Source organism: Phasianus colchicus, chromosome 1, assembly GCF_987193195.1.
Source record: "Phasianus colchicus chromosome 1, bPhaCol1.hap1.1, whole genome shotgun sequence".
NCBI classification, from domain to species: Eukaryota; Metazoa; Chordata; class Aves; order Galliformes; family Phasianidae; genus Phasianus; species Phasianus colchicus.
Window position 1 is genome coordinate 61,161,007 of NC_143436.1, and position 23,431 is coordinate 61,184,437.

The window sequence follows — 23,431 nt, forward strand, 5'->3', positions numbered from 1 at the left end:
GTGGTGGGTCAGGAGGCACGCACGTGTGCCTGCACACGCACAGAGGCACACACCCCTGTTACGTGATCATTGCTAATGTTGCGTGGTCCTTCGCAGTCAGAACAAATTCTTTTTTTCTGAGTCCTCCTGTGGTTACCTAACCACCTCCGTGAAACTTCTGAACCAGAAATTTGCTGCTGTCTAAACTTCCCTATGGATATTTCTACTGACTTCAGTGCTTACAGTCTCGATCCATATCTGAGTTGGGCCTCAGCAGCATTTCTCAGCCTTGCTGTGCCTGGCAGATTTGAGAGCCATTTCCCAGCGTAAATTTTGGAAAGTTCAGCTAATTAAAACTCTTATGCGCTTCTTTGCTTTTCTTCTGCAAGTCTCCTCTGAATCTAGCCCTTGGGAAATGGTCAAAGTAAGGATTCTTTGCCCTTCTTACCCCTTTCTGAATGGTACTCTTCCCCAGGTTCCTCTCTGCCTGAATGGAGCCTTTCCCAAATCTGACCCTGGCAGCAAAGCTTGCCATGGGAACGTTTCACGCTCTGAACAAATGTTGTGAAGCTCCCAGTGTGCCGGTAACATGTCACCTGTATGCCATTTTCTCAAGGGCTTAGAATTGAAAATCAAGTTATTGTTTGTACAGAGTAATTCAGAATATCCGGATTGTTCTCATTCACTTCAGCTGGAGCTAATATAATACATTTAGCAGAAAGTGAACCAACTTCCTTCAATTAACTCCTCCATATGACTCCTCCTAGTGCCCTGAGAGCTGACCCAAGGATGAGTGAGGGGTAGGTCTGCAAATGACATGTTAATGGCATTCCTTTCGGCTTATTCCCACCTTAACACCACACACTGGCTATAAAAGAAATCCTCAGCCTTACTTACTGTCTCCCTTCCCCCATCTGTGCGCTCCTGAGTTCCCAAATAAACCTTGAAACCCACTATCAGTTGTAAAACCTCTAATCAATGAAAGACACAGGAGCCAGTAATATGAAACCCTTTGCCTCAAGATCTCAGTGCTTCTTGCTGAACATCAAACTTTGAGGTCAGGTATTTGAGCTGCTGTTTGGCTTGATGCTCAATGAATGCAAAGTCAAATAAGGGACAAGCCTGAGTGGGTTTACAAGGCAAGCAACATCCTGACTCCCAGCAAAATGGACACTAAAAGGGCATAATTGGGTAGGAAAGCACCTGAGGGACTGACAGCAGGGAAACACAGAGAGATTTTGTATGGAGAGACCTGGAGCACTGGGCTGCTTTGCTCCCAGGTATTGATGAAAAACAGGCAGCTCCAAAAGCAATGACAGCAAGTAACAAAAGACATAATTTGCAATGAAGTGTTTTAAGAGCAAAGCATGTGAAAGACAGCTAAAGATAATGCCTCCTACAGAGCCCCGCTAAGTCCACAGGATGTCCAAGTTGAGCTTAAGAGCAGGCCAGAAGGGAGAGAGCCAAAGAAGGGAGGGGGAATTCTGCTGATGTTTGAAACAGGGAAAGGGGTTAGTCAGGGAGGTAAAACTATAGCTGCAATGGGATGGATAGCAGCACTGGCTATTAAACAAAAAGAGCCAAGTTTTTGGTGCCGTGTCTCTGGGAAGAGAAAGACCCGTGTTTTTATGATGGCTCTAATTTGAAGTGATTTAGCTCTGGAAAGTGCATTGCAATGAAAGAAAAGAATTGATTTCGTATGGTGGAAGATTAGGAAACTTAACATCACTGTCATATCTATATCTTCTTCTGTGTCCTCTTGCTTTCTTGCTGCTGGCTTCCTGGGGAAAACAGAATTTTCAGTCTCACAAATAATTTCTGTGGGGACATTTATGGTTACACTGTTCCTCCCTGATAGGATCTTACCCACAACAAATGGAGATAAAGAGGTTTTAATGTCTACTCTCTTCAAACAGTTTTATCAACAAACAGCTGAGAACTGTTTACATTTTCGAGACAGCCTATTTAGTTAAAATGCCATGTGTTCCAAGTACTGCTGTTACCACAATGCCTCAGGTCAAGTCCAGGAATACAGAGTGCAATAATGTATATTATTCAGAGGTCGTGTTACTGAGGGCTGTTTAGAGACTCATCTAACCCACCCTGAAGTCAGTGGAAGGGCTTCCTTTGGCTCTAAGAGCTTAAGAGCAAACATATACCAATTCAGGAACTAGGTGCAAAATATGTATTTATTTGCTGGCAAAATCCCTTCTTGGGCTGCAAACTGCAAATCAAAACCTCGTGCTTAATCTGGTTTGACAAGTATTTTGTATTGCACGGAGCAGACACAAGAGCTGCTCAAACATTTTTGCTTTGGCTTTGTCACTTCCACGGCATTTTTGATATTTGTGTGTAGCCCTTTTAGAAATCTTTTGCAGTAACTCTTCCTGGTAGAATGGGAGAATTTCAGACCTGAGAGTAAGGCCTGATGATCCCCAGTCTCTACAGTTTTCGCTCCGAATCAGACACAAGTATATCATTGGTGTGGCTCCAAAAGGCTTTGCTGGAATCCCTCTGATTTACACCCATATGAGATCAGCGTTAGGCCCCAGTGTTTTCATTTTTCATTTGTTATTCTTGGCCCTACTGTCCTTTTACCCTGTTGAATACAATGTTCCTAAAACACCAGATGTGCTTGTGAGATGAGGGAATACTGCGAAAAAAAAAATAAATAGATCACGGGGATTCACTAAACAAAGCATTGTTTTCTTTTGCTCTGCAGTCTTAATGCTGAGCTTTCACACAAGTACAACCGCTTTTATTTCTACAGGACTGTTTCTGATTACAGTTGAGAAGTGAGGTTTTAATCCTTTCTACTATAAGGACTTCTGTTACGGCAGCTCCTTATCAGGGTCATTGTGCAGCACTAGCTTGTATAGTGACTGATGCTTAAATATATGACATTTGCCATGGATTGTGCACTAATTCTAGCTTTCCAGTCACTTTTCTAATATTTCACTGGTATTACCTACTGGTTCCATACTCATACGAGATTGTTATTTCTCTTTCACTTCTGACTAAGTGATGTGTAACTCCCTTAGTGAGATACCAGCTAAACAGCAATACCTGTTATCACGTAGTTTATACCTGTTAAAACTGGTGGAAGATGCAAATCTCCCCCAGCATCCCTTGATGTAGGAGGAAGAGCAGGTTCAAATCTGCAGAGTGCTGACCACTCCAAACTGAAACAGCAAAGCATTGAGCAAAGTGCTGAGCTTTAGGTGAATGAGTAATGTGACCGAACGACCTGGCTGCCTGACTTGCACAGCCCAGCCCTGTGTGAACACGGGGGCTAAGGCTGTGTGATCACCAGTAATATTTCATGCTCAAACCTGAGATCTAGGTGCTATAGCCAGCTCCTCAATCATCTGTTTGAAGGTCTGAGCTCCTTCACTGATCTTGATATTGGAAGTTACAGGGAGTTGTTTTCTCCCATCTAGATGTAAGTCATTCATTGTTGCCACCGAAGACCAGGCTGCAGGTAAGGGAAAAGAATGATTGAGGGGAAAAAACAACCTGAGAGCATCAGGAATGATATTCTTCTGTGTATCCCATCAGAAAGTAGTTTGCAAGGCTGAGCTGCTGCTAAAGAATAGCTTATCTTTAATTAGTCTTTGGGGATGATAAATGTTTTGAAATATTTCTAATAGAACACACAGTCCTGCAGGCAGCGACAGTAAATTTTGTACTTTAATGTCACATTTTGCTCTCATTTATACTGCAGTATATTTGGAGATGATCATTTATGTCAGAAATCTATCTCAAGTTAATGCTGGTACAGATGATGACAGAGCCTACTCCAGCTAATGTCCACTTTTTGCTGCTCCTACGAAACCACACTCAAATGAAGCAACAGGAGCAAGACCCAACCCTTTCCTGCATGGCAGTGAGCAAGAACACTGGTACCTCCAGATGACAGCATGTCCATCCTGCTTGAGCTGGGAAGCAGGGATTTGCCAAGAGGCAGAAAAGGTGTTCCCCTTGCTCCAGTCTTGCTTCACAGGCATCCACAACCAAATTAGATCCTTCAGCAGAAAGCATAGACCTTGTGGCAGAGGCATACAGGTGGGATTGCATCTGGATGACCATTTATTATGTTCACTTCTTCAAGCATACGCTCTTCTTATGAGGTACTGCAAATTCATGTGGGCTTAGTTCCCCTTCTACTTAAAATAAACAAACAAACAAACAAAAAAACCCAAAAACTGTGAGCCAGTTTACAGGACATTGTTTAGCAGGCAGAGTGGTTTGTGCTGTGGTGACAGCTCTAAAACCAAGGATTTAACTAATTGAGTCAGTTAAAATCCTGTATCACTTTCTGGACTTTATCAAAATGTAAATCTCTCTTATTCTGATAACATGCATGATGGGTAATTGATTCATTTGAGCCTAATGTGGCCAGGAAAGTGGTGAAGTCATCATCCCTAGCAGTGTTCAAGAACCATGTGGATATAGCACTGAGGAACATGGTTGGTGGGCATGGTGAGGATGGGTTGGCAATTCGACTAGATGATTTGAGTGTTGTTTTTCCAACCAATCCAACTATTCTATTCTTTTCTTACTAATAATGTTATTTGCAACTATATGCCTTACAATCCTCAAACAATACTTACTGTTTTTCATCCTGGAGGCTGCTGAATTACAGTGGTGAGCAAAATGCTCTTTGTGTATATGGTAAGCAATCAGCTGTTGAATTTCATTAGGTACTTGGTGAGTTTTGGATTGGAGATGTCCTATGTGTTGGTCATTCCTTGGTAGGAGTATATGTGGGCTCTGGGTGATGGGTAAAGTGAGAATTCCAGAGAACTGAACAGCATAAGATGAAAGTTTATGATAAGCTATCCTTTCTCTCTCACACAGTCTTTTTTTAAAAAATAAATCATTATATTTATTTGGTTTTCAATATTACAAAAGAAAGTGTGTCTAAAAAGGATTTTCTATTGTATAAGCAAAAGATGTCAAAGTGATTCAAAAATTAAAATCTCTTCTCTAACCACAGTACAAGCTATAAAAATCTTCCCCTTTCTACTGTCTTACCCAGTATATTTCATCTGGGATCTGAAGGGGCTGCTCAAGGAATTAGGGACAATGTACCTGTATCCATGTTTGTAAAAGTCTGATATGGTGATAGTTTGTCATGGGGACCTGTCACAGGTGGCCACCTGTTTGCACTCCAGGCATTCTGAGGGCTTGAGGGCTTGACAAAAACACACTAAACATAATGAAAATGTCTGTAATGTAGTCTCTAAACTTTTCATTCTGCTACCATGCTTGTGCAAATTCAAGTGATGCTGTACATCCTCCATTCCAGCATCCTGACTGAGCATCAGCATTCATTTACAAGGTGATTGGGGTGCTACTTAAGCAAAGTAAAAATACATGCAATTTGTTTTCCACTTCACTATCCCATGCTTACATCTAAGTGAATTTCATGTCAAGTTGATGGCCCAGGCACAGGCATCCTCCTTTTATCTATAAGCACTTACTCCAGCAGCAGAACAAAAGCCCTTCTGCTCTGATCCTTAACAGTATATCTTCCTGCAGAAGCGACTTCAGATGGCAGCCCTCCCAAGTCCTTGATCACTCTGCCAGCCTCTGTAACAAAGGTGCAGATTTGTGATGGTGCTTTGTGTGATGTGCTTCCCTAGCAGAAACTCGACTGGGAATTTCAAGTTGTCTCATGGAGATCAGCGCTGTGTAATATTATTATTCACTGGTGTTCTAAAAATAGTTGTGATTAGATTATAATAGATAGAAACCCACGGAAATGGCCCAGAATGATAACAGTTGTTTTGGAATAAGCACATTTTTTTTTTTCCTAATAAAATCCATCACTGTGCTAGAAAAAAAGAAAGAATTGCTCCCAGAGGAAAGTATTTTATTATTTTATATGCCTATTAACTAGCATGAAGATGGTGATTTATTATTATTTTTGTTGTTGGTTTTGGATAGAAAAGCCTGGATTGCAGATGCCAAGAAATATGGTAACAACAGCATTTCTCACACACTTCTGTGAAGTGTTGGCCGTGACACCTGATTATGTGACTGCCCATTGTGTAGGAGTTACAAGGTCACCATGAACTAAACAAAGGAAAACTGTGATCTTACCCAATATACAATACAGCCCACAGCAAACACAAAGTGTGTGGGGAGTAATGAGTTTGCACGATAAGGTAATCATCTTGCTTGCCTGAAATAGGACTTCTAAAATCCACTGTTTATAACCACCAAAACTCATCTTTACTCACCATTTTTCCTCCTCTCTCTTTAGAGTATAATTGTTGTTTTGGGTGCCACTGTCCTTGGAAACTGCTTTAGAAGCTTTTCCTATCAGTTAGCATCAGCTGTGAATGAGAGCAGCCTCCTTAGAAACTGCTATTTTATCCTGGTCACCTGCAGATGTAGGCTCTGAGCCTTCAGTACTTGTTCTCCAACTTCAGACATGACAGCCAAATGTTTTCTCTCCCCACCCAGGCTGTTGGCAGCACACACACCTCAGTCAGTAAGGGTAAGAAATTGGAAAGGCTTTTCTAGCAGCTTGAATGGAGTGATGCTGATAGAGAGAAGTCTCTGTTCTTTACCATCACAGGCCTGTCTTGTCTCCCACCAGCTTATAATAATGAACACCATAAGTGCTTGCATGAAAACATCTCATTTTAGCCTTTTTCCCATAATAAATCCAAGCAAAACAACAATCCAACCCATCAAACAGGAAAAATCCCTATTGTCTTTCATCTCCAGCAGGGCTGCTGGATATCATGGGGAAAAGGACTGTCTTTGCACTGGGACAAGTCTCTGTCCATCCCTGACTGAAGCTGCATCCACTCCTTCTTATTTGCATCTCTCATGTGGGACCTGTACCCTCGGGCAAATTCTCAGCATCTGTGCATGTTTCATTACAGAGCTGGACCAGCTGCTCCATCAGCTTCTCGAAGGATCAACATGCTCTGCTACAAGCAGCCCCCTGGGGAAGAGCGGTGGTGTGCCCTTCTGACAGCTCCCACCCCAAAAAAGAAGATGCCTGTTTGCCCTTCGCTTGCACTAAAGCAGAAATGAAAGAGACTTCACGTACGCTGCCAGCAGCACTGGGGCCTGGTGATGTGGGCATCTGCTACATCACGTATAGGGCAGGGTGTGACACCAATTAGCTTCAGTTTGGAAGTAATGAGGAGAAAAAGGGAAATTCCATCCACATCACAGGATTTTGGTCTGCTTTGTTTTTTGATTTTTACCCCTGCATCTGACTGTTTGAGGTGCTCCTGTCTTTCAGCATAACGGGAGATCAAGTGGATAATAAAAACAGCTGGAAAAGAGCCGCAGGAAAAGAATGTAAAGAAGTAAAATAGAGCACAACTAAAAAAATAAATTGTATTTTGCCAGAAGAACTTTAATGGAATAGGCAAAAAGAATTGAATTACTATGACCCCGTAGTAGTTGTGCTCTATAGGTGAATAATCACTGGTTTAACAGCGTGATGGCAAACCTAATTTTCTATGGAAGCCATAGAGCACACAGACTTTGGGTTTTGAAAATGCTTTTTGTGAGTACCCCACCCAGAAAGCTGCAAGCCTTTACTACAGAGGGCTGCACAAGCTCGAATATCTCTTGGGCTTTGGACTCTCTGTACCAGGGTTCTGAAAACTTCTCCTGATCGTTTCAGAGATCGGTTTTCTTTGAAATTTTTATATACTTCAACTTTTTGTACCTCTTCAAAATTTTTACTCATTTCTCAGTTGTAGTACAAATTAAGACTAATTCCATGGACTCAGCGGTGCTCATCATGAAGCCTGCCTCAGTGAAACAGTGTTTTTTAAATAAAAAAAATTGTTTTTCCAGCAGCATCGGCATTTCCTCCTCCTCCCCAAATCACTTCACCTTTTTCCAGTCATCTATTCTTTTGGCTATTATTTGAAGTACACCAGTAACAATATTGATGTAAGTTCAGTCCAGAGTGCTTAAAATAATAGAAAGCCACAGGCAAACCCTTTTGCTTCTTTTTGTACTCTGTGTGGAACTGTTAGCACAATAGCTGAGGGCTGATAATGAGCAATCCTGTTGCGAAGGATCCTGGAACAGTAAGCTGTTTTTGTGGACTGATCCAAAGTATAAAGAAGTTAATGGATGGCTTTATTCTTTGGGCTCCAAGGTTATGTGATGGTATCAGGTTTTCAAAGGATGTATAATAAGAGAATTGTTCAGGAGAGATAACAGCAATTTGTGGCTGGATGGGTATAATGTGCTATTCATTCTGAAATCTTTTAACATGCAGAAAAATAGGCAAACAGGTAAACTTGTTTGCCAAGGGATTTCATGCAAGAGAAAAGTAATATTTTTGGAAGAGCTGTATTCCTTGACTGGTGTATCCTACTTATGCATCTGACAGCAAAGTTTGGTTACTGATGGGAAGACTGTTTTCAATCAAGGTAGCAGGATGTGCAGAATTACCAGAAATGACAAATATCTCATGAATGGTGTGAAAAAGAGAAGAAAACCATACAACACAGCAAAAAGGATGAACCTATTCTCAATTACACAATCCACAGTCCAATTGATGTCTACAAGCGTTGCATGATTTAGTGCACACAAGCAATATTTATCTCAAAAGATCTAAAATAATTGGGAGGGAATTGCTGATGACTAACGGGGAAGTTCCAATGAGAAGTACCAGCTTGTGCTTGAAAATGTAGAATGACTGAAAATGAAAGTGATTTGATAACTGAAGATGAAGAGAAGGTCAGAAGTTGAAGACACCAATGGAAGCCAGGAGAGAAAGCATGAGTGCTGATGCAATGTTCAGGCCAAAAGAGAGCTCCAGCTTCAGACCCAGGAGCCCGAGATAACAATCTTGTGCCAAGAAGCATGGCTCCATTATTGCTCTCCCAATAATGCAAAGGATAATAGAATCAGGGTGATGCAGGTCTGGAAGAGGCTGCAGTAAGGCCTTTAATTGGTTTCCTCCTGAAAGGCAGAATGCATGGTACTTATGCTATTTCTGGTAATTTTGCTCAGGCCTGTTCTTAAAGGCCTCCACTGAGGCTTTGCAGACTCACAGAAAAGGGCAGGGAGTGGTGATGCGTGGTGTGGACTAATGGGACAGAAAGGCAGGCAAGGGTGGGGAACCAGGAGGAACTGAGGACAAGAGTGATAAAAAGAAGAAAAAGTGACAAATCTCAGCTATAACATCAAGAGCAGATAAGGCAGTGAGGGGCATGAGTAGTGAGCATTGTGTTGACGGGATGATGGTCAGACTAGATGATCTTAGAGGTCTTTTCCAACTTTAATGATTCTATGATCTACATGAAAAATCCAAAGAATGTGGGACATAGGATAGGAAAGACAAAACTGTTTGTCAGGAATTAGCTGAGGAAGTATGGTGTTCACATGGGAGGAAGTTAGGTGAGGGAAAGTGAACTTGTGTAACAGGAAACTAGTGGGCTGCTACTGAATTCCCTGCATATTTGATTTTTTAAAACAGTATTCTTTTTGTTGCTTGACCAGTGATCACATGGACATTCATGCAACTTCCAACCTGATGTCTCCGTAGATAAACAGATCACGCATCCTGAATTGTGGCCTAATGGTGGCTGTTGTAACTGCTGGAGCCATGAGTAAGGGGCTCAGAATTAGCACATGTTTCCATATCAAGATGAGAGCACAGCACAATGAAATATGAAAACTTATCCAGTGACTTGAAGTTCTTTCCTGGATGTCTGCCAAGTAATGCTACCGCTGAGAGGCTGCTAAATCACCGGGGAGAACTTCTTTTCTCAGATCACAAATTTTGCATATACATTTTTACAAGCTATTCACATCTAGTGAAAAATAGGAAACCGCTACCACTTGAGGTAAGTAAGAGAAGGGAGGAGAAAATGGAGGCTGAGAATATCAGCTGGTGTGAATTATCTTGCTGTCTGCACTAGCTGATACAAGAACACTCAGGGATGGAGATAAATTGCAGAAGGGCATCCTCAGGACTTTGTTTAGATACTTAGCGCTAGTATGATTCCAATATAGTGTCAATAGTTAGAGATATCATGGGAGAATATGTATCATTCAACAGTTCAGGTTAAGTCAGATGTCCAGTCAGACTACAGAATGATCACTTATGGCTTTTAAGTTCATGTATCAAAGAAGTGTCCACAGTCAGCTGGCAACCCCATTTATGCCGGTCCATACCTGAAATGGAAATTTCCTCAGAAGAACAGTGCTACTTCAAACATACACATCCCATCTAATCAGCACAGAGGTGGCTCCGAAGAGCCAGATGGCCTTCATTAGAACAGGAGGCAGATGGAAATCAGGAAGAGATTCAAGCTCCCTAAAAAGAGCTGAAGTTACAGCACACAGTATGTGGCCATTCATTATCACTGCACATATTGTCTTGACACTGATTGCACACAGGGATGAAAATCCATATAAGACAGGGTAAGTTAAATAGGGTTATACTTGCTAATATGATTTTTAAACACACATCTCGCACATCTTGGCTGAAAACAACAGTGAAGCTGCATTGTAGAGAAACTCCTCTCTGGCTCTCTTAAAGGAACTGCACCTTGAACTGAACTACTATGTGTAGAAGTATGGTGCCCTAAAGATGTCCTAGGTTGGACAGTGATGACAGAAGCTTAATAATAATGCTTATCTTACTTCTAAGTAAAGAACAACACTATACTACATCAGCTTTGGGCCCAACCTCAGCCTCTAATAATGAGATGATGTGAGGATTCAAGTCTGGAATGATGCTGAGGAACTGTAGGTACAAAAGGATGCTCTTCAGCATCTCTGTGCAGGGCCCCACTGCCCCATATACAAGAGGCTTCCTAGAAAAGAGCTGTGCTCTGTATAGGCAGAATAATAATGATTGCTTTGCGGGGGGTGGGTAATGCCATAGAAAGCCAGCCTCTGGCTCATACGTCAGATGTTGAATACATTATTTAAGTGCAGCAGAATTATGTGATTACTCAGGAGAACATCCCTGAAGTAATGAAAAGCTTTGAGGGTGAGACAGCATCTCTAATTCAGATGAAAATATTACTTTCTGCCTCTTCTGAGAGCAGCACTGAATTGTCACTGCAACACTGGCCAACAGACAGTTGTGCCACCACAGCTCAGGACCTCCTGGCCCTTTCTTTCCTAGAAAGTTTTAAGATAGCCAGCTGAAGTGTATAATACATGAACTCTCATGAACCCAATCTAGAACAAAACCAGAAAAAAGTGGTCTTTCTGGCCACCACAAACAAGGGTGATAACTGTTTGCATAGCAGCCAGGATGAACCTGCCGTCCCCACTGCTGAAACCCTGCCTGGATTCCACCCGCGTGACTTCACTCGTGAGACGAGTCCTGGTTGCATGTGTTGCTCCAAGGCCAAGTTTGAGGCAAGCGATTCCTTCTCTGTCTCCAGTGTTATTTTGGTATATTTTATTTGGCCCAGAATTTGGGAAAACAAGAGGGAAGTTTTCCATAGGGAGTGGAGTGAGGAGGCAGGAAGGGCTACCATATTTCTCCAGACGGAAACTCCTACGGTGTTAGAGTCCAGCACTGCTGCAAGTGTCAACAGATCAAATATGATACTGAAGGCCCTTTGCCAACACTTTGCTACTGCAGCAACAAACTGGGAGGAAAGCAGGATCTAATCTCCAGTACCACTGAGCTGGGTTCAGCCTGTGCTGCAGAGGGATGGAGCAGGCAGAAAACGCTAACCATTGTCTCCTTCTCATGTAGTACAACTGGTCCAGTGTCTGCAGCAGGCAGGACAGGGCTGGCCTGCAGAGGCTCAGGCCATCTGCTGCATCAGATATGGTATTAGCTACTCTGTGGTAGTGTCTTAACATATGGAGTCCTCACTCCCACACCCCAGTCGCTGCCTCCCAAGGAAGCCCCTGAAAACTAAATTGCCTCCAGAGCATCACAGCGAGCACTGTGCCCCTCCATGTCAGCAGGTGTGATTCAGACCGATAGCTGCTGAGGGCAACAGACTGAGCAGTAATTAGCTGCTGTTAGTCATCCTCTTCCCAAGAACGAGTGGTATAACTTTTGATTATTTCAACACAGTTGGATGTGGGAGGGAAGGTAGGCCTGGAAACATCCTCCTGACAGCATTCTTCTCTACTCTTTTAAAACACCTCTTGTGCCAACATTCAGTGCAGCGTTTCAAATAAAATGCTATTTCCTCTTGTAGGGCAGTGAGGAAAAAATGCTGTCACAGGTTTTGTAACAAACATTAGGTAAGCAATAACTGTATCTGTTGTGTAACATGGGATTCAGGTAGGAAAACAGTCCATAGATGGCTAACTGAGAGGCACTGCATGTCTCAACAACCTGGAGAAGGTGAGATCAGCACAGAGGGTCTGGGTTGAATGTGTTAGTGGGGCAATTTCACACTGGTAAGCATGAAGAATAAAAAGGGAGAGTTCTTAGAGAGGAAGATACTAAACTGACACTGGTGAAGAAAATGTGGATTACTTGTGTTCAGCTACGCTTTTCTTGTTACCTTCTCATAACACTGTAAGTGCTCAGCGGTCTGCCTTCAGCAAGCTGCTGTTTTTCTGGTATACATCTCACCTACCATGCAGTGTTAAGCCCATTGTTAATGGTGGTGTTGGTTCATATTATTAAAAACATATCCTCTAAACAGAAAAAAATAGCAAAGCTTTTATAAGGATTTCACTTTTTTTTTTTTTTTTTTTCCTCTTCCTGCCTAAATATTTCATCCTGCTCCTGAATTCACATGACCCAGAAGTCTGAGAGCTGCCTTTCTCTTACTTTTGTCCTGGGCAAACAAGTCCAAAATTCCTGTCTTTTGCCATATCTCCTGGAATACTGAACCTCTCTCTGAAGGTCTCTGTGTTTGTCTTCACAAAATCTCAGAGACAGAAGAACAACCTTGGAGGGAAGAAACTTGTTTAGGGATATGAGATGTCAACAGATCTTGAGCAACTAAAATGTCCTCAAAATCCACAGAGTACATTTCTGAGGGGTTAAAGAAGTTTTATTAAAGAAATGTCCCGTATGTAATAATATTGGGCTTATTTTGAGAGGTCTTACAGAGAATCACATGAAAAATATTTGTGATTCTAGCATTCCTGTATCTGGACTAAGACTGTCCACTGCAAAAGCACAGCCCGCATTGCTGTTTATGTCTGCCTATGATCAGCTTTTTTACGGCAAAATATTTCACTCTTACCAAGCAAACTTGAAAGAAAAAGGAATTTGGTCACCAAGCTAAATATACGTTCTGAAATTGCTTAGTCCAGCATTTAGAGCACATTGTTGTAGGCTTGCATTTAAAAAAAAAACTCTGAACCAGCCAGCTGAGTGAGCTGAGCTGGTAACGAGCAGATCAGAAACCACACCATAGTGGTGCTTACTTCCCCTTCTTGCACAAAGACCTCAGCAGCATTGATAAAATGATATGAACCGCCTAATATATTGGCATGGTGTACAGGTGTTACCAGTTTTACAGGCGCTAAAAGGGTGTATATCTTGATTTTGAAATGGGAGGGGTGGATGACCAAGAAAGTGTCCGTATTCTGGCTGTGAAAATGACAGATGTAAATCAACGTGTTTTTTTTTTTTTTAAACTAATATTTGTAACTATGCCATATACAATCTATGATGAACTCATTACTCTTAGAGCCAGGGTGATGGATTTGGTGCGCAGCAGTTTGCACAGATATTCAGTTTCATGTTCTAATGTGTCTCTCGTCAGTGTTTTAACTCTGTATATTTTGAGTGTTGATTTGGGATTATAACTGAAATAACATCAAGTAATGCAGTATCAGCCCTATCTTACTGGGAGATTATTCCACATTCAAACATATTCAAACTTTTCCATCTTTCCATTCCACTATTCACCCTGGTAGTTCTAATATTACTTTCCTGTATTACATTAACCCTCTCTGGGGTTTTATGCTTTAAATATTTATAGGCTGCTATAATGCCCAAATAATCACATTTCAAGTCCCGAAGAATAATTGTACAGTAAAAATACATTTTAACTTTAAGCCCTTGAAGGAGGTAAAAAATTGCTTCATGGAGAAGAAATCTTCACAGCATTGCAGTTGACTTCCTTTTCTTGATAGTGTTACTTTAGAACTGACTGTCAATACATGATATGTGGGATATGTTATATACATGGCACATTGAGAGGATACAAAAAATGCAGATTCAAGAAATAACTACCGTTTTTCTGATATGTCTGGCAACATATAGAATATTTGAATTTGGACAAAGAAACAAAGCACCAACCAGGATTTTTTTACAGCGAGGAAGAAAGCTCCTGCAGATGCTGAGCACAGAATTTACACCAATGGAGACATTTGTGTGATTTGTGCCTCATGCTATCTTGGGCTGCAGCCAAAAGCGTAAGCTGCTCAGAGCCTGTTTGAGTCCCCTGACATTACATATTCCCCGTAAAGCAAGATGTTTTTAAAAAGTAATTTACTTGCTGTGATACTAGAAGTCCTAATGAGTGGATCTATACTTCCTTCTGTGTCTTTTGCAAACCTCGTAATGAATGTTGTGTAATCTCTGTTGCTTGATTATAGATCTAATTTTAGGTACTGATGTTTGATTTGGAGATTTTCAGTACTTTAGGAAAGACCAGAATGATTTGCATTTCCATGACCTGCATTGTTTTGAATCTTAATTGCTGTCCCTTAATCACATAATCACTAGGAACCTGATCCTTCAGACACTTACTGTTGTTTGCACAGCAGGACTGTTGGTAGGGCTAAGGACTGTTTCCCATCTGAAGTTTTTGCAGATTTGCATCCTGTCTCCAGCCACAATGGAGAAGACAACGATTTGGGCAAAGGCGCGGGGAATAAACAGCTCATGGTTCAGGTTGCAGGCACAGGGAGGAGCTAAGCCCTACATCCCAAACAGGGTGGCACCAACCAGAGGAAATGAGCCTGACTCATCAGAAAGCTTTAATAATTTGCTCTTTATACAGACATTTCTTGGGGCAATCTGCATACTCAGTCTTAGTGCGGCTGACAGTTGTGAAGCCATGGCAGATCTATAGATATCTGAAGCTTTGTCCTGTCAACCTACAGCGGTTGAGAAAGTGCAGAAATACATGACAGAACCCTTAGAGTTGGAAGGGACCTTCAGAGATCATCTAGTCCAGCTCCCCTGCAAGGAGCTAGATCAGGTTGCCTGGGGTCTGATTCAACGGACAGGGCATCAACCACATCTCTGGGCAACCTGTTCCAGTGCCTTACTACTCTCACTGTAAAATACTTTTTCCTTATATCCAACCTAAATCTTCCTCTCTTTGAGCTTGAAGCCTCACTCCTGCTGTTTTCACAGTCTGGTTTTTGGTGTGATGTTGTTTGTATTCCCACAAGGCAAAACCTTTTCAGCTATTGATGGCAGTTAATAGCTTGTGGAGGGATGTGTGAGGAGTTGTTTACAGGGGAAAAAAATGAAATAAAAATAAAGGCTGAGGTTTTAGACTGAAACAGATGCAAGAAAGGCATTGAAATATAGTTGTCATATATATGGATGTGAAACATTTCTAAAAATGTGTCGCATCTCAAAGATGATCAAAATATGGACTTCAGTTCTGCTACATTCAAGGCTACTTGTTGAGTCCTGGTGCACAGCATTAATTTGGAGAGGCGATGTGTTGTGTTGGAATCACCTGTCAGCAATTTGTGTCAGCCCTGCTGGGGCTGCCGGCATTTAGGTAGTCGCGTGGGGACAAAGGAAATTGAGAACTTTTCTAGGTTATAGCAGTTTTCAAATCCACCCAAATATTCTCTCCAGCGGGCTTCTCACCTGCAGCTTTAAGGCATCTATCAGTCTCACGGGATCTCCGATAAACACCAAGTAGATTCCCAGGAGTACTTCATCAAGATCAAGTGCAGCAAAAGACTCAGTGCTGTCTCATTCTCTGCCCAGCCTTGGGCACAGATTTGAGCAACATGAGAGCTGCTGTGACCCATGTCATCTGGCAGTGGTCCCCAAGAGCTTGTTTACACGAGATATTTTTTCACGAGAATGTAATTACACTGCTGAAACTACATGAGCGTGAAAACTTTGCACGTGTAGCAGAGTTAAGCCAGGTAAGGAGTTTTGTTGTAAGCCACATTTAATACCAGTGTGGTGTGTCACCAATAACCACCCTTGCTACTGACAAACCGCACCTATAGGCTGTGCACCAGCTGTGGATTGCCAGCATTACATTTCAGCTCTGTGCCTTCAATCCTGATCCCTGTAACCTGTGAGAGCCGACCAAGTGTACAGTTCTGCACCGTGCACAGGACACACGTGTTCTGCAAGGAAAGAGGCAATCTGAGGTTACTCAGGGTGTATATTGATATCTTCAGTCAAATGATCATGTTCCTTTTTTTTCTGCAGGGCTCAATTCCGCAGGGTACTGAGCCCAGCTGTGAGGCACTGATTGTTCCTTGTTCCCTGCCATCAGTGGCCCAGGAGAACAGTCATTGTCCTTCAGGAATGCTTGACATCATTCAGAAATGCTGAGCACCTTCCAGGACTGGAGCTACTGGGATGAACAGGGCAGAAACAGGCTCATGCTTTGCATTAGGCCCAGACTGTGCTTTTAAAGGACATGAGGAAGTTCTTTATTCTGGACTATGAGTCTGCTCCTGTGTTGGATGAAGCAAGTGGATTTTGTTTCTGTACTTTGATGTAGAGAATAGAGAGATTGATTTTCATCAGCTTGTGGCTGTTGAGTAGCGAGTAAGGCAGTCTGGCTGCTCCATAGCATCACAGGCAGGCTCAGCCACAAACACAGAATCATCATTTTTTTTCACACCTTCTTCTGCTCACCTTCATCAAACAGCTCCTCTTCATTAAAGCAGTACTTCTGCTTCTCTGCTCTCTTTAGATGTGTTATGACACTGCTGTGAAGCACAGAATTCCCTGAAGCCTCAGAGAGAAATAGATAAATGAGGCATCTTGAGCCATCACTACAGAGAGAAAAAAGGAGGACACGGTGCTGATTTCAGCAAACACCCATGCTTCCACAACACTTACTCACTGTTAGGCTACTCCACAAACCTTTTATGTAAAGAAAAATTGCAAGAATAGCAACGAAGATGACATAATGAATGAAATGAGCAGTTATTTTTGGCTGCCCCCTATTTGGGTGACATTGAGTTTGGCCACAGCACCTGCCATGATGGCTTGATAAGGTCTGAAATAGTGCATGAATAATAAATGAAGCTCACATCTGGTAAAATTCAGTGTTTGAGGTTTTTTTTTTTTTTGATGTCCTTTTATCATGTTCCTGTTGCTTGACTTTATCTGAAGGGATTATGTTTAGAGAGTGTACATAGACAAATAGATATGCTAATAAAAAATGCAATAGTTGATAAGGTACAGGCAACGCGGAGCATTCAGTGCAGGCTAAAACCAGCTCCAGACTAAAAATGGTTACTAACGTAACTGAAATTTGTACTTTGGTCATTAAAAAATACAGATAACAAACGAGTAAATTATCCTTCTGACTGGTCTACTTTCAGGAGACTAGATTATATTTGTCAGGATAGATCAAGAGAATGGTGAAAGAAGGGAAACAAAAGGAGTTACGCTTTGTATTCTACGCTTTGTATTCTAACTAGAATGAGGGGTTGAGGGGGAAATGCAGGTTTCAGTCTGATAAGTAAGTGCATGAAATATGCTGGGCTTATGGCAGTGTTGTTGCAGGCCAGGAGAGCTCGGGAAGGACGTGTATTTCTGAGCCATGTGAAACTGGCAGTTCTCGTTCTTTATCCAGTTCCCATCCTCTCTGCTCGTGGAGAGAGTACCCGTGTTCAGAGCTTTTGGCAGGACTCACCATCCAACACCATCTGATAGATCACCTATTACAGAGTCTGAAGACTTTAAATGCCCGAGAGTGGTTTCCAAAGCTCAGAATGAATGATTTCATCATCAGTGACCTGACTTCCAGAGCTACTTGATAGTACAAAATCTCATTAAAGATAAAAGACTAAAATAAATGTAAGCTTTCTGAACAATTTTCCAATTAAAATTGACTTTTCTGGGGGGGAAACGGAACAAAGCAAACCAACAAAAAATGGTTATCTGGAAAGTTAATAGTCTAATTTCTCAAATGCAGAATCCTGAAACACCTTGTTTCACCAACTTCCAGCAAGAAGCAGCATTAGTGAATGCTGTGGCAGAAGCCTGGATTCTAGAAAGATCAGGGAAAAAGAAGAAACTGCAGTAGAAACATTTGGCTTGTCACAATTGTTATATGGCACCGTAGCTGCAACTTCATAATGTGCAATAAAACTGACACGATGAGTTTTCTTTGAAAAGCACTTTGGTTCTGGAATAAAATCACATGCATCAAAAATATGGCATAGCCTTCTGTATTGCATAACGTATTGCATAAGAGAAAATAGAGAATAGCTGTTTCACATTAATGCTTTGTCACATGGGCAGGTGAGGCATGCCAATGGTGAATGAAATTTCACCATGGAAAGCAAATGAGAAAAAGTGTTTCTGATTCAGTCAACTTCAAAATCATACTTCATTCACAGTAATGTTTTAAACTGTTACAGTTCCAAGCGTGATGACTATAACTGAAAGAGGTTTGACAGAAGGAGGATATTTTTACTGTGTCAAGTGTCAGCCCCTTGGATTTAATCAGAAAATCATTTAAGACTCATTGCCTGTAATTTCCCAAGCGCAGTCAGAATCCTTATTTCGATGGATTTTTTTCTTACAGAACCAGGAGAAAAAGACATTTCTTTAAATGGCTGATGATTTAAACTGGTATTTAAACTATTTTAATTACTTGTGTCTAAACTTAGAATATGTTTAGAATTTAATGCTTTTTAAAATCTTGCTGAGATTCTGAGATTTTCATCGAGACAAAGCACATTTTAATGGGCTTTAACAAAAAAAGAAAGGAAGAAATGAAATTGAAGAGCAAGCAATCCCACACTCTTTATTACATTCGTCTTTTTTTAGATTGACAAAATGAAAACAACACCCACATAAAATGTAATTGCCAAAATCATTTTATTATTTTATTTTATTTTATTTTATTTTATTTTATTTTATTTTATTTTATTTTATATTTTATTTTTTGTCAACCACAGAAGGCAAAATCCATCATTCCCACCTCTTGGTCAGCTGCTCAGCCTTTTCGATTATTTTTTTTTTTCAGAGATGACTGCTATACCCATCTCTTCCCAGTAGAGGTGCCAGTGAGAAGAACTGGGCATTAAGGCCCACATATTCCAGACTTACGCAAGGCTGAGTTTCAGGAGTACCAAGGAATGTGCTGGATCAGACACCTGGGAGGTGCTTCTTTACATAATTACCACAGTTTTCTAGTAGGAGACCGCCTCAGGCTCTCTGTGGCTCTGCACTGCGGGGCTTCAGGTCTCTGCTATAAAGATTTTGCTTAGTTAAGTAAGGGACGATATGTTTAAGGACAGTGGGTGAAACAAACTTGTGTAAGAGAGCCTACACGCAACGTTGCATTGAAACAACACATGTAGACCAGTGGGAGGTGGTTCCCAGTTGCAGCCTCAGCACTTTTGCAGTGGATCATTTGGTAGGTAGAGGGTTGGGTGCAAGCCTGCGGGTTGCCTGCTGATGTTGTCTGATGATGCAAGTGGAATTCACCAAGAAGGCTGGAAGGCTGTAGGCTTACACCACAAGGAATGATTTGTCACTGTGTTATTTTAGGTACGTACTCATTAAGTTGCAACAAACATCAGGCTGGAGCAAGGTCTGCTGTCTACTCCTGCGTTTGCTGCTTATCCCACCCGAAGAGTTTGTAAAAACACAGCACGCAATGGGGGAAAGCAGACTTTTGCTTGAATGTAGCTCCAGAAGGTACGAGCAGCAAAGAAGATAGGGTGGTACAGGCCAGACTAGATAGTAGGGCCTTTGCTGAAAGTCCTTGCTGAGCTCTTCTACTGTGTCCTACTGCTCTTAATAGTATTCAGTTGTCATGGATGTGCCTGCTGACGCTGCAAATTAATCTTCATTCCATTGCGAAGAGATGCACAAATACCTGTAGTCAAGGGGTTAGTGAACTCGAATCCTTCTTGGTGTTAAAAAAGTTGATGGTCGACTTCTGGTACCAGTGGTGCAGTAAGGATGGAACAGATTGAGTTATAAGTTTATCAGTTTTGATCCAGTCACTCTTTACTGCTAATCAAATTATGCCATTTAGCTCGGCGTTGCTTTGAAAAGTAATCACTCCATTGTGTCAATGCAGTTTGAGCGGACCAAAAGGAATATGCTAACTCACTCAAATCAACTTTTGCCATAAAGGTAGGACCGAGAAGGATTAAGCAATGCAGAAGTCTTTGCTGGAGAGTTGTACAGCAAAGTACATTTTGTTCCTTTTGTGAAGACTGCATCATTACGTTGTTTGCTGTTACAAAGAGAAGCTGATACACAGCAGACAACACTATTCCAGTCAATATGAAGTGTTGAATTGCGTAGATGAGGAGTGCAAGCACACGAGAACAGCTCGGCGTGGTCTTCTGCGGTTGGGGGCTGCAGGGCTCTGTAAGGCCTCACATCAGCAACGCAGCGCACAACTTCCTCTAAACCGTTTGAAAAGAACTTTTAAAAAGCATGTGAAGGGCCGGAATGCCTCCTGCGAATATATCATCGACGTAAACTCTGAATTACACTTGGTTAAAAGGCAGGGTAGCAAATAATTCACGCTTCCTGCGGTACATTCCCAGCGACTTCTGACTGGAAGTGCTCGGGTTCGGTATGTTGCGATGAAAGAGGAACACGATATAAATAACCAGATGACTGCTGTGTGCCAGTGCCTTTTTAACCTGAAAAGTTCCCGATTTGTGTCAGCGCTCACGTGGGCTCTGCCGCACATCCCTCAGCGCCAAAGTCAGCGCTCAGATGGCGAGAGGGTAACGATCATTTTCAGGGCAAAGTCTGACGACGCTGTTTCTTTCACGCGATCGGGAGCGCGGTTTAGGGTACGGTTTATTCGTATTTAGGCTGCGCCGCGCCACCGGGGCCCGCGCTTCCCACACTGCGCCTCGGCAGCAGCGGTCAGCGGAGCGCAGCGCAACCACCTCCGCGCGAAGGAGCGAGAGCCGGGAGGCGGCCCTCGCGCGGCAGAGGCCGCTCGTCCCTCGAGAACTACAACTCCCATGAGGCTCCGCGCGCGGCGCGGGGCACGACGGGAGCCGCGGCCCCCCGAGTAAAACGACGGCCGGGGAAGGGCTCGAGGGCGGGCGCGCGTGCGCGGAAGGAGGCGTGCCCGGCGGCTCCCCTCCCCCTCCCTGCTGTGTGTCGGTTTCGGGCGTCCGTCGCCATTTAGCGCTCAGACGGCCCCGAGGTGGCCGCGGCGCCTCCGCTCCCTCCTCCCCGCCGCGGCGCGGGGCGCCACTCGGACTCGCGGCGCGGCCTCCGCTCCCGCTTCCCGGTGTGAGGCGGCGGGCGGCCCCCGGTGAGGAGAGGCGAGGCGGCGGGGGGCGGCAGCGGCGGCGGCAGCAGCAGCAGCAGGAGGAGGAGGAGGAGGAGGAGGAGGAGGAGGAGGAGGAGGAGGAGGGTTTCCGGCTTCCCGCGAGGCGGCGGCGGCCGCTTCTGCTGCTGAGGGAGCGCGGCCCGGCCTCGCGCGGGCGGTGGCTGCCTGGCGGGAGGGGGAGGCCGCGGCCGCCATGGGCTCCCCTGCGAGGCGGGGCTGAGCCCCGCGGCCCCTTTCCCTGCCCTCGCGGCGGGCTGAGGGCTCCGGGCCCGCCCGCTGCGAGTGACTGAGCGCGGCGGCTGCCGCCTCCGCGGCCTGCCTCCGCTTCGCCACCCCTTGCTCTCCCCTCCCCGCGGGCTCTCGCTCCGGGGGGGTTCCCGGGCCTGCCCCGGCCTTCTCTCGCCCGCCCTTCCCTCCTTTCCCCCCGCCCGGCCCCGCGCCCCGGCTCTCTCGCGGTGCTCCATGTCGGCCCCGCTGCCCGTTGCCCCGCTGCAGGATGGATGCAGACGCTGAGCGGGGAGCCGCCCCGCTGGCCCAGCCTCCCCAGCAGCCGCCTCCCAGCTCCGCCGCCGGGAGCCCTTGGGACCCTCCTGTCTCGCAGCTGCGGCCGCGGCCGCGGCCGGGCGCGCTCCCCGCGCAGTGAGCGGCCTCTCCCCTCGCCTCCCCCCGCCCCGCCTCGCCCCAGCAGCGCGTCCCCGGGCCGCGATGTCGGGGGGAGCCGCGGACGGCGCACCCCCGGCACCCCGCTTCCTGGCTCCCCCGCCGCCGCCCCCCAAGAACGGTTCCAGCTCGGACAGCTCCGTCGGGGAGAAGCTGGGAGCCGCCGAGCACGCGGCCTCCGGGACCGGCGGAGCGAGCGGCGGAGCGGGGAGCGGAGGCCGTAGCGAGGAGTATCGCCGCCGCCGCCACACCATGGACAAGGACAGCCGAGGGGCGGCAGCCACCGAGCACCGCTTCTTCCGCCGGAGCGTGATCTGCGACTCCAACGCCACGGCCTTGGAGCTGCCTAGCCTGCAGCCCGCCGCGCCCTCGGCTCCCGTGTCGGGAGGCAGCGCCGCTCCCTTGGTCTCTCCTCCCGAGTGCGTCCGCACCACTTGCATCGTTGTCGGCGCCTCGCAGGCCCCCTCGCTGCTGCAGCAGCCTCCGCCGCCAGTCCCGCTTCCCCTGGAAGGACGCTCTGGCCAGGAGCCCCCTGCCACCAAGGATGCCGCCCCGCTACTGCCCAAAGAGGAGGAGGATGAGGCCGCCGCTCTGCCCCCCACCAGCGCGGCTGGCAGCACGTCTGCTGCCAGCCGGGAGTTCGAGGAGCGGAGGACACAGCAGGAGGACATAGAGGAGCTGGAGACCAAGGCGGTGGGCATCTCCCCTGACGGCCGCTTCCTGAAGTTTGACATCGAGATTGGAAGAGGCTCTTTCAAAACTGTATATAAAGGACTGGATACTGATACCACTGTGGAAGTCGCCTGGTGCGAGCTGCAGGTAAAGCAAATAAAAATGGTGAATTAGCAGAGCACAGCCAGGCTCCTAGATGCTTGGCTGCATGCTTGAGGGTGATAAAAACCCATCCAGTCGTGGTCTACGTAGACAGGGAACTGTGGATCTTACCTGAGTCACCCCCTTTAGAGAAAAGTGCAGCCTTTCCTTGGGGTCTGAATGATTTTTTTTTTTTTCTTTTTATCTTAAGAGAATGTACTACAGTTCTGTTTCTTGTGACATCTTGCATTTTATCACCAGCGGAAGGTAACTTGGAGGTTTGTAGAAGTATTTGAAATGCAGTTTAGACAGGCCGAGGGTAAAATTCTGTCATAAATTAATGAGAGCAGGTTTTTGAGACTTGTTTTTAGGTGCTTCTCTTAGAACAATATTAAAATGCAGTTTTCACAGATGCTTTGTATGTTTGTGGCACTGGGTTATTGTAGGCTTAGAATATACCGTAAGTCATTTAGAGCAGCATGCTGAGTTGTGCAAAGCTGTTTTTCATTCTGAGAGCTAGATTCTTGCTTGGTACA

The 23,431-nt window shown here is 44.5% G+C and overlaps 1 protein-coding gene across 13 annotated transcripts in view; it reads left to right on the forward strand.

The window, feature by feature from the left end:
- The first annotated feature begins 21,206 nt into the window (after nt 1-21,206).
- WNK1 (WNK lysine deficient protein kinase 1) overlaps nt 21,207-23,431 on the forward strand; it is a 98,714-nt gene continuing 96,489 nt past the window's right edge. For 4 of the 13 annotated variants that reach the window (XM_090145034.1, XM_090145038.1, XM_090145050.1 and 1 more), the window contains exon 1: nt 21,215-22,901. In XM_090145034.1, the coding sequence (XP_090001160.1) occupies nt 22,128-22,901 (774 nt within the window). In that variant the 5' untranslated portion in view covers nt 21,215-22,127. Of the gene's footprint in view, nt 22,902-23,431 lie in introns of all 13 variants that reach the window. The other 9 variants (XM_090145070.1, XM_090145074.1, XM_090145081.1 and 6 more) reach the window with 7 other exon arrangements.